At 40.7% G+C, this 17,800-nt stretch overlaps 3 protein-coding genes across 3 annotated transcripts; 2 read left to right on the top strand and 1 right to left on the bottom strand.

The window, feature by feature from the left end:
* Positions 1-5,660: 5,660 nt before the first annotated feature.
* On the top strand, positions 5,661-6,239 carry LOC112785855 (uncharacterized). The gene has a single exon (XM_025829279.1). It carries the CDS (start codon positions 5,661-5,663, stop codon positions 6,237-6,239), a length of 579 nt encoding a protein of 192 aa, XP_025685064.1.
* Positions 6,240-7,805: 1,566 nt separating this feature from the next.
* On the top strand, positions 7,806-8,525 carry LOC112785854 (putative F-box protein At1g67623). The gene has a single exon (XM_025829278.1). It carries the CDS (start codon positions 7,806-7,808, stop codon positions 8,523-8,525), a length of 720 nt encoding a protein of 239 aa, XP_025685063.1.
* A 6,977-nt stretch (positions 8,526-15,502) lies between these two features.
* LOC140183066 (putative F-box protein At1g67623) lies at positions 15,503-16,222 on the bottom strand. The gene has a single exon (XM_072231065.1). The coding sequence runs from the start codon at positions 16,220-16,222 to the stop codon at positions 15,503-15,505; it is 720 nt and encodes a 239-aa protein (XP_072087166.1).
* Between the last annotated feature and the right edge of the window lie 1,578 nt (positions 16,223-17,800).

Here is a 17,800-nt window from a genome sequence, read left to right as displayed (position 1 = left end):
CAGCAGGTCGAAAAATAATTCATCCTGAATTGGAGTTTTATTTAAGGATTTGTCGTTGACCAAAAAATTATTATATACACACGAAAGGATTCAAACACTTGACATTTACTTAAAGGAAAAGTATATGAAACCAAAAAGTTATCAGCCAAAAACTAAACAAAATCACATTAATTTATATTAATAATTAATTTTAAATTTTTAAAAAATTTAAAATTAATTAACTAAACCTAATTAAAACCTATAAAAACCTTCCTCTTCTCTCTCACATTAACCTATCCACCTCCAACAATTACACACACAAACCTCTCTCTCTCACCGTCAGGTCCTATCCGTCTCCGACCACCACTCCATGGAAGAAGAAGAAAGTAGGAGTAGCCCGTTACAAGGACAGCAGACGCCGCAATCACACCCACTCACCATATTCTACGATGGCAAGATTTCCGTTTGTGACGTCACTCACTCTCAGGTACGTACATATATATATTTCCTCCGATGATGAAATATTAATTGAATAATGTATTTACTAGATAAATTAAATGATTCAATTTTATGCAGGCAAGATCCATCTTAATGCTTGCAAGAAAAGAATTGGAGGAAAGAGTGAGGACATCTACCTATACCATATTGTTCTCTATGTTTTGGGATATTAGGGGCTGATTTGATGATTAAAGAGACGGTAAATTATATAATTACAGAAATATAAAAAAAAAACATTCATTTAATATGAAAAAAAAATTCTAATACTTAACAAAAGAAATATCCAGTTATATTTTAGCAAAAATAATTAAATATCTATAAAATTTAAAAAAAATATAAAATTCTTAAAGAAATAGAGACATTCACATTTGCAATACAAAAATTTCGAAAAATATATAAAAAAACATCCATTTAGTATGAAAAAGAAACATTCTGATACTTAGCAGAAGAAACATCCATATATATTAACTCGTAGAGATTTTAGATTCACCCAAATATATTTGGCTGATTTTTGCCTAATACCTTTTTGGTTTCCTAACATTGTTCTTACTTAAATAGATTAGTAAATTAACTAATACACCAACCTAATTTAGTTAGCACGAGCATTTCTTTTTTTCAAAGAGTATATTTTAACTTTTAATCTTGAATCCTGACAAAATCAAGCATGTTTTAGGTGTCAACATTCAACCAGCAAATTAATTAAAAATAATTCGAATTGAAGATCTCTTGGTGAGAGCATAAGATAATTATGATCTTGATTAATGTTATATTCATTAAAATTGTACATATTTGATAAATTTAACAAATAAAAATATGAATGCATATACATTACCTTTTTTTAATTTGAAACAGGGGACAGATTTAGTGTGCCGAAATTCTTTGGCACACCAGTGCACATGACACTTATGTTTGGCTGACCGGTGCGCCATTTGATGTTGGCCGTCGAATCTCTCTGCTTTTTCAATCCAATGGTAGAGATTACTCTTTCTCTCTCCTCCTATGATTGGTTAGTGGGCATCGTGTGTCAGAGGGGTTAGTTTGCAAAATTCACTTTGTAGCTGGTTATTTTTGTTACAATAAAAAATTATTTGGGTTTATGTAGAATTAGTTTATCATGTTTTAAGAACTAAATTAATGGCAGTTAGTGATTCTGTTTAACGCTAAATCAGAGATGATGGAGGAGGGCTGGGAGGGAAGGAAAAGCGTAGTGGATGTCGTTTGACGCATACAAGATAAGCTGCGATGTCTACGTATCCGTCACTGACCCGTCAATGGAGTTGCAGGAAGCTTTCTCCCGCGGAGTCACACTGCAAAGCTGCCTGCTCTCCGAAGTGCGGCCTCTGTCGCGACTCATTGGTACGGAGGATGAAGATCTACATAGTGTCCTCGCCGGAGCTGCATAGTGTTTCGGCTAGATGTATGGCTTTGCCAGAGACGACCAACAAGGAAGGATCGAAGCGGCGTGGGGATGGTGGGCGAGAGGACGACGAAGGAGATGGCCGATGGTGTTACGGGTCGGGCGGGTTAGGTTAGAATACAGTTGGTTGAACTTAGGTCAATCCTGATGGGCCTTTGTAGTATATTTTTTTTCTTGAGATGCACATTTTTCTGAACCAATGCTGGGCTCAAGTGTTAGGCTATTAAAAATGTTGTTAAAACTAGATAAATGGTTTAGTATGGTCCTTTTCACTACACGAAAAAAAAATTCCTCACATGGCTGCACAAGGAAGAGGAACACCAAAATAGTTATTGCATGTATAATAATTTGTTGAACCGTTTAACAGCAATATTAATTTTTTGTATGATATAATAATTAAAATACTATACAAAAAAAACTTAGCGGGTTAATGTAAGGTTTTGCCAGATGTGCACTAAAAAAATGATGCTGGTGCATAAAATTATAGAAACGTTGATGCACATATTTTCCAGTTGATCACGGGTTGTATTCGTATAATATAGTTGGTTGAGGTTCAATACCTGTCCTTTAATGAGCAATGAGGTTTTTTAAGGAGATTCTATTATTTGATTTCACAAATTGGTTTATTATAGCCTCACACTGAGGTACGTACTTTGAAACTTGTTTAAACCGTCCCTTCATATTCTTTGTTGATCCAAGCATTTTAGTTGGAAACAAGTTTATCCTTTATAAAGGAACGGAATTTGGCATAACATTACGATACGGTAAATGAAAATAATTCCGAATGTTTATTCCGGTAGTGTAAAACTGATTTGCAAGGATAACTCGATAAACAGGTCTTTCATAACGCACCCGTAAATAGTTGCCGAAATGTTCTGGGATCATGATTTGGAAACGTTAAATGCTAACAACGCAAGATAATTCCCTAATTTTGTTTAAACCGCTCAAACGACTTGTTTTATTTGGCTGATTTATAGGCAGAGGGGCTGAGTTATGAGTAACTCCAAACAATTCATGATAAGCAGAGAACGAACCAATGAAAGTAGATATAATAATCGTTACCGAGTTTTAATTAGCATTTCAGAAGATCAAAGGGGCGACCAAACAAACAAACCAAATAGATCATTCAGGGCTTCAGGCCTCGACAAAAAACCAAAACAACATAAAGATATCACCCATGTGCACCAGGTCAAATACCTCCGTCACTGTCTTCAATCTGCACTGGTTGAACGCCTGCCTGACGGGACAAAGATTTCTCATTGACCTCCAAAACATCGACGACACTGTTTGCCAGGAGACACCACTTTGAGCTTTCCGCCATCATTTCGCTTGCTTTGTCATACAGTCGGCGAGCGGTCGCTTCAGACTGTTGCAAGGCCCTGCGAAGCAACTTTTCCTGCCGGCGCCGTGCCTTCTCCTCTTCCTCCAGTTGATCATTCTTTTTCTTCAACTTGACCATTAAGGCTAACCTCTCGTTGTTGACCTCAAAGAGTTCGCCTGAGGCTTTTACAAGCCTCTCCTCCCAAAAATCCTCCCTCCTGAGAAGTTCGGTCTCAACGAGATCACAATCCGCGGACTTTTGATCTGTACGGATGATGTTGATCAGATTGGACATCGGCTCAGTCCTGAGGTCAACTGGACTAACGGTGGGGTCGGTGACGGTCTCCTTCGATATTTTCTCAGAAGTACACAGTGGAGAGAGCAGTGGAGGGTGGCAGAAATAAGGAGGGGGACAAGGATAGATAGAGAGGTGGGAGAAGGAGTTACAGCAAAGAAGAACTGGGAAAGAAGCGTTAGGAGGGATAGGGTTTGTCATTAAAGGGTACGTATACATATATAGTGTAAAGTGAAAAGCTACTTCGAATACTTTTTTTCGTAGAAAATGAGTAATTAATGTACTTCGTTTATTTTTGGGAAAATAAATGATTTATATTTAAACTAGTTCGATGGAAGAAAAAAAAAGGAAGATATAATAATTTAGTTACATAATAGCATAAATTAACATTTCGCGTTAATATAGTTTTAAGTTTGTTTTTCAATTTCAATGCTCAGCTTTAATAATTATGTCTAGGATCTCTTCGATTCACGTGCCAAACCCACAGACGGAGCATCAGTTACAATGGGCGTAAATGAAGGCGTATATGGCACGGTACCCAACTTATCTGGTAAGGCGTTTTATAGTATATAATCTCCCTCCCCAGCATTCCCTCATCGCGTCTGGTCTTCCATGATAACAACGCAAGATAATTCCCTAATTATGTATCAACTGCTCAGATGACTTGTTTTATATTGGATGATTTACATCCCCCATTTTTTGCTTGGGGCTGTGAACTATCTGATACCATCACAATTAATTTATACCAAACAGCCCAGAAAATTGGTAACTCGGATAGTTAATGGGGAGTCACCGAAAAGCGTATTTTGCGTATGTTTAGGAAATATTTATTTCAATTTAAATCAATTCAAACTATTACTAACAAGCAAGGAGATGAGAAGATATTGATTGTTAACCGCATCTGGATTAAACGAATTTATACTGGCTACGAAGCATAGAATATTAATCTTCCGAATCAATGGCAATCAAAATGGAAATAAGTCAGAAATTTTGTTATTTTCGTGTGATACTCACTGGCGAGGAAGAATAAACCGATTAACAAATGAAGATAAACAGATTTTTAATATCGAACTGATGAAAGTAGATATAATAATCGCTACAGAGTTTTAATTAGCATTACATAAGATCAAAAGGACGACCAAACAAACAAACCAGATAGATCATTCAGGGCTTCAGGCCTCGACAAAAAACCAAAACAACATAAAGATATCACTCATGTGCACTAGGTCAAATACCTCCATCACTGTCTTCAATCTGCACCGGTTGAACGCCTGCCTGGTGGGACAAAGATTTCTCCTTGACCTCCAAAACATCGGCGACCCTTTGTGCCAGGTCACGCCATTTTGAACTTTCTGCCATCATTTCGTTTGCTTTGTCATACATTCGACGAACGGTCGCTTCACAATGTTGCTGCTCCCTGCGCAACAACTTCTCCTCCCAGCGCCGTGCCTTCTCCTCTTCCTCCAGTTCATCCTCCTTTTTCTATAACTTGACCATTAACTTCAACCTCTCAGACCTGACCTCGAAGAGTTCATCTGAGATTTTTTCAAGCCTAGCCTCCCAAATTTCATCCCTCCTATTTCGAATACTTTTTTTCGTAGAAAATGAGTAATACTTCATTTTTTTCTTGGGAAAATAAATGATTTATATTTAAGGAAAAAGAAGAGATAAAAAATTTAATATATTTTTAAATTTAAATTTAAATTTAAAATTATTTTTCAGTGCTCAACTTTTAAAATTACGTTTAGGATGTCTTCAATTCCCGTGCCAAACCCAAAAATGAAGCATCGGTTACAGTGGGCGTAAATGAAGGCGTATGTGGCACGGTACCTGACTTATCTTGTGAGCCGTTTGTAGTATATAAGTTCCCTCCCCAGCGTTCTTTCATCGCGTCTGGTGATCCATACTAACGACGGTCCTCCTGTAACCTTCCGCTTTCCCCACCTATTCAAAAAATTTAAATCAAATAGGATGAAATTTGGTGCAACCTCCGAGAAAGGCAGAAGGGGAAAGAAGGCCGGATATGGGAGAAGGAAAGGGAAAGGGAAAGCGGTGCCCCCACACGGCTGTCCGCTGACTCTTCTGCCTTGCGAAATATGGTAGAGAATTGCAGCAAGGGTTGCGTCGGCCTCGATTCAGGATCTGTTTAACATGCAGGCGACCTGCAAGGTGTTTTTGGACGCAGCCCGCTCATCTGCGGTGTACAAGGTGGCCTCCATGGCGGAGATACCCGTCGTGTTCGGTTATGACATGGAGGACCGTCTTGAGGATGGGTTCCTTTATAGAAGCGCGCGCGCAGAAAATCCGGCCGCTATATTCCGTGAAGGGATGAGAGAATTCTGCTGGATGGGCCGAAACGTCACTGGGGTCGACACCCTGCTTGAGGCCGCCGATGCAGGCGACGTCCAAGCCCGCTACATGTGTGCGATGCTGCTACTGACACCAGGTGTTGGGGACGAGGCAAACGCTGGCAGGGCGGTTGAAATGTATGCCAACGTACTGGCTGCTGGAAAAATTGAATTGTGCAGAGAACTCTTCGGGCAGTTGTTTGCAAATTCGCTGTTGGGGATCCACCCGTCGGATCCAGGGAAGCCTGTCGTCTGCCAGTCAAGCGCCTGCCCGACCCGCGGGACCATGGGTGCCGCCAACGATTTGTCGAGTGTGTCGTGCGTCCACTGCCTTGCCGAGTTTGAGGTGTTGTATTTCTTTAGTCTGTTTACTTTCAGATGAAGCTTCGTTGTAACCAAAGTTGAATGTATTTCATTGGTAATAATTCGGGTGGTTGAGTTGGGTGGCTTTGTAAATTTCCGCTTTCGTGGGTCAGACAAGTGACATATTCGAACCGATGCATATCACCGTGTTTTAACTTTTAAACGCTCACATGCATAACCTTCGATAGAAGCACTATTTCATAACTTCATTAGCTAATAGGCGAAGCCGAATATAAAAAGAAAACAAACACACCAGAACAGTTCAATATTAGCGTTGGGCCTAAATAGTACAATACTAGACCTAAACATACATTGCCGGGGAGGGGAGGGATCGGTTTACGGTGTCTCCATCCTGTTGTTGCACTGACCCCTAAGACCTGGGACTTCACCTGTCCAGCAAAACGTCGGCCAGCTGCCGTATGATTTCTCCCAGTTGAGTCCTGAGTTCCTGTCTCTCTCTGCATCTAGGATACATGGTACTCGATCGACGCAACGGCCCATTGTATGTCCTCAATCGATTTGCTGGCTGCAAGTGATGTAACTTTGTTAGCAACGTATTGATACCGATGCAAGTGACTAGACGTGGGAGTGTCGCAAGAACACATTTTTCGCTTACCAGATGCACCTGGTTCCGCCGCGGGGCTATTTCTCACCGTCGTATCGTGCCGTTCGCCGTGAACGACGAATCGATTGAACTCAGACGGCGGCGGGAGCTCGCTGCCCAGACCCGGAACAGGCGGAGTCGTCGTCACCGTCAAATCGTGCCGTCCGCCGCGAACGAGTTGATTGAACCTTGACACCGGCGGGAGCTCGCTGCCCAGCTCCATAACAGGCAATGCATTCACCTGGAAGTAGTCGTTCCAGGCGTTCACGTCCTCTTGGTAACTCCAGTAACGAAGAAGCAGGTTCCGTGGAAAGCCATCCACCTGAGCCGCTGCCGTCTCACTGTTGGGGTATATTCCGGGTATCCTCCCTCTAAAGATGACGTACCAGACACCTTCTGTGCACATTGCCATCTGACTGTTAGAGGAGATCTGGTACACTCTTCAGAGGGAGAGGTGGTTAGGGTTGATGGTGGAATATACAGTTTATGGGTTTTTCTCTCACCTGGAGGCTAAAAAATGAAAGAGTAAACAAATAAAGCAACTAGAATGGTGGGGGGGTGCAACAGCAGTCGAGGTTTACTTCCACGCGGACCCTATGTTCAGGAGTAGGGGTGCAGGGACTCTAGGTTCACAAATAGTGGTGTACTTGCACCAGCAAAGAACAAATTAATAACATTTATCTAATTCACCACTATTAAGGCTCCTTTAAATTACTTCATTCTTGAGAATATTAGCCCCACCTAAGAAATGGGCATCCAGTTAAATATGATAAATGCTTCTTTAATCAATATAATAATTATACTATCTGAACGCATCGGTAAACAAAAACATCTAGGGAAACATATGCGGTACTAAACCACAACCCCCTCCCCCTACCCCCCAACGGCAGTATATTAAAAGCAAAATACCACAAGGTCATTTATAAATTTGTCCATCCTCTTTTTGTAATCTCCAATAATCCTTCCATGAAGTCCCTACAAATGGTCGGAAGTTTCCAAAAGGGCAAAACGAAACTGGACGTATCTATTCAGCACGAATGTTTGCCGAATCTTCTTCCTCTCGAAATATGGTTGAGTATTGCCACGATGGTTGCATCGAATTCGATTAAGGATCTATTCAACATGCAGGCGAGTTGCAGGTTATTTGCATCTGCATGCAATTCTGACACCGTGTACAAGCATGCCTTGGTGTCGGTGTTGCCGATCGCTTGCTTCCTGGACTACTTTGGGCGGCCCGCAATGACATTTCTGCGTCGATGCGCCAAAGCACGGAATCCGGCCGCTATGCTCCGCGTGGGGATGTCTCATTTATTCTGGTGTGGACACCGCAGAAGTGGTATACAGACCCTAACTGAGGCAGCAGAGTTGGGCGATATGGAGGCCTGCTACATCTCTGCGATGCTATTACTGTTGCTTGGTGACAAGACCGATGATGAGATCCGCCGTGGATTCAAATTTTTTGGCGTGGTCTGTGAGTTTGGCGCAGTCGAAAGGTGCAGAGAGGTCCTCATGCAGGTGTTCGCGGGCCCATGGTCGGATATACCCCCGGTGGACCCAGAAGAGCCTGTGTCATGCCGTTCCGGCAGTTGCCGTACCCGTGGAACCATTGATGATGCGAGCGATTTGTCCAGTGTGTCGTGTGTGCAATGCCTGGCCGAATATGAGGTGCGGAAGTTCTTGGGGACTTCTAAACCCCAATGATTGAGGTGCTGATCATGCTCCGTTCGCGCATTTTCGGTCAGACTATGTTGTAATCCGCCAATACAGTGGCTAGCAATTTCCGGTTTGTTTCGATCCTTCATTAACCCCTTGCTAATTGCTATGCGTACTGATGGTGTATTTTATTTTATTTTTGTAATTTTTTTGTTAAAGAACAGTCTGTTCGATCAATTATCATGTGGAGTACACAGACGACGTAATTAATGCGTATCTTGGCTATAATTTAGTCCAACTAATTCTTTCTTCTTGACTGGGATATGATCTGGACCTTGCACTATTGAAGTGACGTTTGAATGGACAGAAGACTGTTTAGTCAATCAACCTTTTACACCATCGGAAGGTTTTTTTCTGGGGCTGGGTACTGAGACTGCGACAGTGAATTTATGCAAAACTGGTAACTTGGATAGGCAATAGGGAGTGACCGAAAGGAATCATGTAAAAAATGGGTATGGGATAAATTTTGTATGAGCAATGATAATTGACGATGGTGTATAAAATCTGTACAGAGGTTAAATAATGATCATGCAGATATGCTCAAATTGAACCACGGGATTGTATTCGCATAATATAATCGGGTGAGAGATTCAATACCTGTCCTTTAATGAACAAAATTTGCTTTAATATTTTAAGGAGTTTTTATTATGTGTATGTTTTATTATATAACATGAGGGAGAACTAATTTGAATTTTGTTTCGATCAATGGCTTCGTATTCTTTGTTCGTCCAAGCAATCTATTTTGAGAGATGTATTTCCTATAATATAATATAATATTAGGATATCAAAAAAAAAAAAAACACTATGTCTGCATTCCTTTGTTTTATTATCTAGTGTCTAGTGTAAAATGATGGTACGTGACCTTAAATCAGTAGGAACCCGTAAACATTCATGAAAATCAACCGCGATGCCTCTGGTATTTGGCTCCGATCTCACTGATTAGGTATTAGCGTTTGGCTCCGTCGTAACATAAATCCCTAATTGTGTTTCAACAGGTTAAGAACAGAAAGATTAAAGTATATATAATTATATTATCAGGGTTTAAGTTCCACTACAGAAGATCAAATGGGCGACAGAACAAACAAAGGAAATAAAAGGATCATACAGGCCTCGACGGAAAACATGACATTCAGATATCTTGCATGTGCAGCAGGTCAAATAACTCCGGCCCCGTCTTCATTCTGCCCGGTTGGATGATGACCCCGATGGAGCAAAAACCTATGTTTTTCCTCCAAAACGTTTATCCTGCATTCCAGGTCACGCCACGGTAGAGCCTCCAGTTGTTCCTGTTCACGGCGCTTGGCAACTTCTGCCTTTAATTCTTTTTCTGTGACATCCAACTAGTGAAGGAGCACATCATTTTTTCGCTGCTCTATTTTCAAATCCCTTTTCAGCCGTTGCCTTTCCTGTACCTCTTCCTCCAGTTCATCCTTCTTTGCCTCAAAAACGAACTTGGCGGCCATCATCTCCACCTTCGCCTGCCTCAGTTCTGCGCCGGTCGTTACGAGTGCAGCCTTCAACATCTCTTCCCTCTTGACCAGTACGGCCTCAACGAGGTCATAATCTGCAGACTTTTCATCTACGCGGATGATGTCGATAAGTGCGTCGATCGAGAGATCCGCTAGGTCGTCGGGACTAATGGCGTGGTCAGTGACGGGTTCCTCTGACATTTTCTTGGGATAAGAAGATGACATATTGCAGTAATAATGGAGAAGGGTAGACAGAGAGTTGAGAGAAGGAGTTACTGCATGGTAGAAGTGAAGAAGGGTTGGTACTTAGTAGGGTTAGGGGTTGTCAATAACGGGCACGTATATTTATATTTATATATTATATTATAATGTAGGTAGAAAGTTGCTTGATATCTTTTTTTTCGTAACTAATGTGTCTATGTGTCAATAATGGGGCTTTATTTTCAGGAAAATAAAACATTAAATTAAACTACTTCGATGAAAAAAAAGAAGAAGAAAAGATAACATTTATTTAGTGAGTAATTAAGGTAAGCAACTAATGTTGACATAAATATAACACAAATTTTGAACAGTCAACATTAAATTCTTGCGTTGTAAAACGAGTGTTTCGTTCCTCTCCTACTTATTAATTATCTTATTTTTTCGATAACAATCGGTAAAGAAACGTACAACGCACTGAACCATTTTAAAAAAAAAGATATAATAATAGAACAAAACGTTTCTTTGGTGGTCGTGTGTTGATAAACCCCATTTGTAGGGTTTATCTTGTGCTTGATTTATGGGATTTTGTACCCTTTTACCCATATTTATCCATTGAAATAGCATGGTTTTATAACTTCTCCTTTAATTGTGCTTAAGAGTGAAAACATGCTTTTTAGGACTTAAAATAGCTAAATCTAATTCTCCTTGATTCCATTAGATGCCTTGATATGTTTGCTAAGTGATTTAGATTTAGGAGGCGAGGATTGGACCAAGGGAATGTAGGAAAAGCATGTAGAAATGGAGAACTCATGGAGAAATAAAGGAAACGCAAAAGCTGTCAACCCGACCTCCTCGCACTTAATCGGCCATAACATGAGCTACAGAGATCCAAATGATGCGGTTCTAGTTGGGTTGGAAAGCTAACATCTGGGGCTTCGAAACGATATAAGATTTGCTATGGTTGAACTGCGCATGGTGACGCGAACGCGCATAGTACGCGCACGCGCCGTTGCTGCCACCTGGTTCACTTAAAGCAAAACGTGGCCAGCGAATTCTAAAGCCTTGTGGGCCCAATCCAACTCATTTCTGATACTATTTAAGCCAAGGATTTAAGGGAGAATGAAGATACTTTTCATACTTTAGAAGTTAGTTACCATTAGTTTAGTTTTAGCTTAGTTTAGTAGTGAGAGTTAGTTTCTAGAGAGAGAAGCTCTCACTTCTCTCTAGAATTAGGATTAGGATTAGGTTTAGTTCTTAGATTTAAGTTTTAATCTTTGCTTTTTTCCACTTCTATCTCTCAATTCTTTGTTGCTACATTCAATCTTCTTCTATTCTTTTGTTGTAATTTCCTATATGTTGTTCTTATGTTTTGTTGTAGATCTAGTATTGTTCCTTCTACATTCTTCCAATTCAACAAGAGGTAATTCATAATAAATGTGTCTTCTTTGCTTTTCTATTGTTGATCTCTTATTTTTGTAGTTGTAGATTCCTTTAATTCTTGCATTTAATAATGTTTACTTCTATTGCACTTTATGTGTTTGTTGAAATGTCTCTTTTAGTTTTAGTGTAGATTTTGTTCCTCTTGGCCTAGGTAGAGTAATTAGTGACACTTGAGTTATCTAATTCCTTTGTTGATTGATAATTGGAGAGATTGCTAATTGGTTTGGAGTGCACTAAAGCTAGTCTTTCCTTGGGAGTTAGCTAGAACTTGTGGCTCAAGTCAATTCATCCACTTGACTTTTCTTTATTTAGTAAGGGTTAACTAAGTGGTAACAATGAACAATTCTCATCACAATTGAGAAGGATAACTAGGATAGGACTTCTAGTTCTCACACCTTACCAAGAGCCTTTTATAGTTGTTAGTTTACTTTTCTTGCCATTTATAATTCTTGTCTAAAAATCCTAAAAACCCCAAATATAACTCACAATCGATAACAAGACACTTCATTACAATTCCTAGGGAGAACGACCCGAGGTCCAATACTTCGGTTTATAAATTTTAGGGGTTTGTACTAGTGACAAACAACTTTTTGTATGAAAGGATTATTGCTTGGTTTAGAAACTATACTTTACAACGAGATTTTATTAGTGAATTTCTAAACCGTCAAAAATCCGTTCAGCATGTGTCATCTTGGTATTTTCCATAACTCCTGGCCCAAGTTGCTTGCAAAATGGCTGGAGGTCCTATGAAGATCTTAGTTAGTTTGACTTGGTTGAGCCCGATGGTGTAAATTGGTTTAGGGTTTTCCCTCGCCTGGATGCTCAGAAGTGGAAAAGTAGAGGTGTAATGTCACGCGGACCCCACGTTCAGGAGTAAGCATGTACTTCAAGCCGAAGTACGTTCAAAAGCAGGTGTGCAGGGATACCAGGGTCAGGGGTACGAGTGTACTGCACCCCACTTAGATAGAAAGAAAAAAGGTTTGTTCTGTCAATCAACATTTTACATTGAATGCAATTAAATGCAAATAAAAAATTTATCATTTAATACAAATGTGATCATTCACGGTTTTTTAATGGGTTTAAGATTCCCTAATCTACACAGTTACAACATGTATTTAATTGTTTTATCTGATGCTTCCCAATATTAACTATTATCGATGAGCTTCATCAAAATTGCAAACAACAAAAATATCTTTCACGTTTCCCATTTCCCATTTCCGAATTCCCAATTCCCATTTTCCATTTCCGAATATCGAGGCAAACTGGAAAATGAAAACGAGACTGCCCACCGCGGTTTGGCAGAAGAAAGACACTTCTTCTTATAAGTATAGATAAATATAGGTATAAGTACATATATTAAATGTATTAATTATCCATAATGTTGGGCAACAAAACGTCTGACGCGCTAAGTCGTAATAATTAATTAATGTCAGTATATAATATAATATATAAATTTTCCTGAACGATAATGTGATATATTATATACATATATATATTTATAGATAAATTAACTTTTATAGGATAGAAAATTAGTGTTACAGTTGAGGATATAAACGTTTTGGAAATTGGTATTATCGCGATAAGTTAATAATTTCCGATAATCCCTCAATAACCCCCTCCAGCCTCTGCGGAGCCCTTGCAATTGGCTGGATCTTCCAAGACAAATAGAAAGGAAGGGAACGTGCCCGTCGAGCATGAATGTCCGCTGAATCTTCTTCCTCGCGATATATGGGTGAGGATTGCCACTAAGGTTGCATCGAATTCGATTCGTGATCTGTTCAACATGCAGGCGAGTTGCAAAGTTTTTCTGGATGCAGCGAGTTCCGAAGCTGTGTACCAACATGTGACGATGCGTGTTATACCATTAGTGTCCTTTTTATTTTACCTTGACCGGCCGGAGAGGAGGTTCATCGATCGCTGCGTTGAAGCAGGAAATGCGGATGCTATACTCCGACAGGGGTTGACGAAGTATTTCTGGATTGTCCGCCATGGCATTGGGATGGAACTGCTTTCTAGGGCTTGGAGGGAGGGCAGCATCGAAGCAGGTTACCTGTCTGCCATGTTGCTACTGTGTGATCACGAGAACGAAGAAGAAATGCAAAGGGGTGTTGAAATGTTAGAGTCTGTCCGTACTTCTGGAGACGTCAAAAGCTGCAGGGAGTTCTTCGCAGACATTTTCTGGGAGTGATGGGTTGACGAGAGACCATTGGATCCGGGACATGCCGTGGCTTGTCGGTCCACGACTTGCACTACCCGCGGCACCATGGCTTGTGTGAATGATGTGTCCCGTGTCTCGTGTGTGCACTGCTTGGCGGATTACGAGGTCAGGGTTTTTCTGGAGATGTTTAGATTTTAGTGAACGTGGTTGATTATCAACTCTTGTCAATCTACCCCCGAATGAACTGTTGTGGGGTTAGCTTTATGCAATCTGCCAAAACAGTAGTTAGCAACTGGCGATTTGTTAAGAATCTATTTCTTGGTTGAAAAAATGGCAGTTTGATCCAATAAATTAACATAATTAATTCGCATTGTTGTTCACGCATTACTGCATAGCTTCATCCGAAAATAGAAAAAAAAAGAAAACTCAAATGCTGCGGAAATTAGATATAATTAAGAAAATCGAGTTTTACGTAGGGGTTACAGAACATCAAAAGAACAGCTAAAGAAACAAAGCAAATAAAGATTTTGAACATAGATGCCGTTGGTCATATAGCCTCGACATCGTCTCCATTCTGCCTGGCGGGCTCCTGATAGTTAGAGCCGTGTGCCGTTGCCGGATCTTGACCATATAATTGGCAGACCAATAACCCTAGCTTGATCTCCACAGCCTCGAGCCTGCCTTCCATTTCACGCCACGGTGCCATCTGTTGCTGTTCCCTTTGACAAAGATCGGCAATTTCCACTTTCAACTCGTTTGCTTTGTCTTCGAGTTCGCGAATAGTGGTTTGATGCTGTTCCACCTCCGTGCGCAACTTCTTTTCCAACCGGCGGCCTTCATCCAGTTCACACTTCCTTATACTCGCCCTGACTTTCGCGGAGATTGCCTCCATCCTCGCCGTCCTTGCTTCGTCTTGTGTCCTATGAAGACTATCACTCAAAAACCTCATCCTCCGTTGGAGGGTGTCGATTAGATCTGCGGTTGAAGGTTCCTCGAGGTCGCCGGGACTAATGGCGTGGTCGTTGAGGGATTCGTGCAACATTTTCTCGGATGAAGACGGGGAGGTCTGCTAGACGACGAAGGCCCTTCAAGCAATGATTTTTCTCCCGGCAGAGAGGTTAGAGATAAAGGTAGGGATTATAGGAACTGACGAATGGTTATGACTTGTGACGGGCTTGTGCATTGATATACATTAATGAAAATCAAAATTTAAGTTACGAATAAATAAATTAATACATTTTAATGTGTCTAATTAATGTATGTCTGCTATTTCTTGAAAAATGAATATAATAATGCCCCTGGTGGTTTTATCGAAAAACGAAGAAAAAGACTGGGGAAACGTGTGCTGCATCGCTTGCGCAGAATTTGCAATAAATGAAAATCTTGGCAATGTGACATTAGAATAGACAGGAAGGGCTGAAGGGCTATGGACTGCTATGAATAACGTGGCAGACGGGACCGGCAGTGAGTTTATAAAAAAATGATTACTTGGCTAGGCAATGGGGAGTTACCGAATGGGAGGTCAGTAACGGGGTACAATTGTTTTTTCCATAACTAAAATTTTTAATACGAAACACAAAACACATAAATAAAATGATACCAACACGAGTCACAGAATGGCAAAATCATTACATAATACATAATACATATACTAGGTTGGATAACCAAAAAAGTATGGTGAACCCAATCCTATCCTATCAATCAAAGAGGTGGACAAATAGGATCAACTCATAGTCTGCCCGACAATGCACGCACGAAATATGAGCAGCACCTCCATCACCGTCGTTTACGTGCCACCCTCTTCCACAGCGTTGATGGCGGTAAATAGCACCCATGTTTCCACGGCTTGGACATGCATGCGAAGAACAGACTAGATTCTCTGCGTTTAGCATTGGCACGCGATGCAGGTGTGTCCACGTCCCCTGGATAACGCCGCGGAACTCCAATTTGCAGATTGTTAGGGCACTGGCCGCCTCAAGCCCACGAAGTGTTTCTAAGCCTTTGTTCTTTGACTCGAAGTTGTCACGTAGCATCAGCATCATGAAAACTGTGTACTGGGCTGCCGAGTGGCCATGGGCTGTGACAACGTGCATTGTTTCCATCCCTGCGAAACGACACCCGCCGAGAAAAAGGTCAGACACAGCAGACCGAAACAGAACTTTCAGGTGCCTGCTCTGCCTACATCGCGCTAAGAAATTTCTTGCCGGCTGGTGCATGGGACTCAAACTCCACCACCGTTGGTCCGAAACTGGAATCGAGGCGCATCGGTAAACGAAATCCTCCTCCCCTACATTGCGTGCAGCGGTGCACGACATCCTGAGACTGCACAAGTCCCTGACGGACTGTGCTGCGGTCCTCCCGACAATTAAGGTCCAAACATCGTGGGGAAGGTTGGCGGACCCTGTCAGATGCTCCATCTCCTCTCCTTGTATTGAATGCCTGACACGAAAGATGAATGGGTGGTTATGTGTAAGTAGTGGAAAACAGAAAGGACCCGGTAGTATACTGTTGATGGCTGTTGTTTAAGGTGCCTTTATAGGCACCCGGCGCCGGTTGCGATGGTGTCCCATCGGTTGCGTACCGTGCCTCTACACCAAGACAGCCACTCACACCGCTTTCTTTAGCAATCACGTCCCTTGTATTAAAATTATTTTTTTATTAATTTTTTTTAGATTTTCCGGTCATGACACTAGTAACTAATTATAGGCGGCCACCACAATGAAGTGAGGATCCATGGCTTTAACTGAAGTCACCCGTGAGATTAAGACAAATGTTTCAGCTAGGTGGGTCTTTAACTTGATCTGGTTTTATTAAGTTATATATTAAATTAAATCTTAGGTTCAAATTATACGGTGTAAGTTTAAAGAAATCAATATATTTTTAGATTAATATTTATATTAATAAATTTGAATAAATTTTTTTCTTCAATAGTAAAAAAAAACTACAAAATAAGTCATAATTCATATATTTAAATATAAATAAATTACAATAGAATAAATCATGTTGAAAAATATTAATTAAATAAAAAATTAATTTAAACCTAAAACATTAGAACGTTATTCATATTTATAATTAAATTTGATCTTTACTACTGGTGCACGAATTGTGAATCACACTTTTCACAACTAGTACCACTAACCAGCAAGTGCACTGGGTCGTCCAAGTAATACCTTACGTGAGTAAGGGTCGAATCCCACAGAGATTGTTGGTTTGAAGCAAGCTATGGTCATCTTATTATTCTTAGTCAGGATGCTAACAACAGTGTTTTTCAACTTCAATTGTAAAGAGTCAAAGGGCATAAATATAAATACTTATTGTGCAATGATGGAGAATATGTTGGGGTTTTGGAGATGCTTTGTCTTCTTTATTTCAGCTTTTCTCTTGTACTCCTCTTCACACACGCAAGGCTCCTTCCATGGCAAGCTGTATGTAAGGTGTCACCGTTGTCAATGGCTACTTCCCGTCCTCTCAGTGAAAATGGTCCAAATGCTCTGTCACAGCACAGCTAATCATCTGTTGGTTCTCGATCATGTCGGAATAGAATCCCTTGATTCTTTTGCGCCTGTCACTACGCCCAAAAATCGCGAGTTTGAAGCTCATCACAGCCATTCAATCCTTGAATCCTACTCGGAATACCACAGACAAGGTTTAGACTTTCCGGATTCTCATGAATGCCGCCATCAATTCTAGCTTATACCACGAAGATTCTGATTAAGAAATCTAAGAGATACTCATTCAATCTGATGTAGAACGGAGGTGGTTGTCAGGCACATGTTCATGGATTGAGGAAGGTGATGAGTGTCACGGATCATCACCTTCTTCATAGTGAAGCACAAATGAACATCTTAGATAGGAACAAGCGTGTTTGAATGGAAAACAGAGATAACTGCATTAATTCATCAAGATGCTGCAGAGCTCCTCACCCCCAACAATGGAGTTTAGAGACTCATGCCATCAAAGAGTACAAATTTCATATCTAAAAATGTCATGAGGTA

This window comes from Arachis hypogaea, chromosome 20 (assembly GCF_003086295.3).
Source record: "Arachis hypogaea cultivar Tifrunner chromosome 20, arahy.Tifrunner.gnm2.J5K5, whole genome shotgun sequence".
NCBI classification, from domain to species: Eukaryota; Viridiplantae; Streptophyta; class Magnoliopsida; order Fabales; family Fabaceae; genus Arachis; species Arachis hypogaea.
Note: the sequence above shows the minus strand (reverse complement) of the source record. Positions and strands in the feature narration are given on the sequence as shown.

What these genes read in the sequence shown, in the direction of transcription:
- LOC112785855 (XM_025829279.1), top strand. Translation starts at nt 5,661, where the DNA reads ATGCAGGCGACCTGCAAGGTGTTTTTGGACGCAGCCCGCTCATCTGCG.
- LOC112785854 (XM_025829278.1), top strand. Translation starts at nt 7,806, where the DNA reads ATGGTCGGAAGTTTCCAAAAGGGCAAAACGAAACTGGACGTATCTATT.
- LOC140183066 (XM_072231065.1), bottom strand. Translation starts at nt 16,222, where the DNA reads ATGGAGCATCTGACAGGGTCCGCCAACCTTCCCCACGATGTTTGGACC.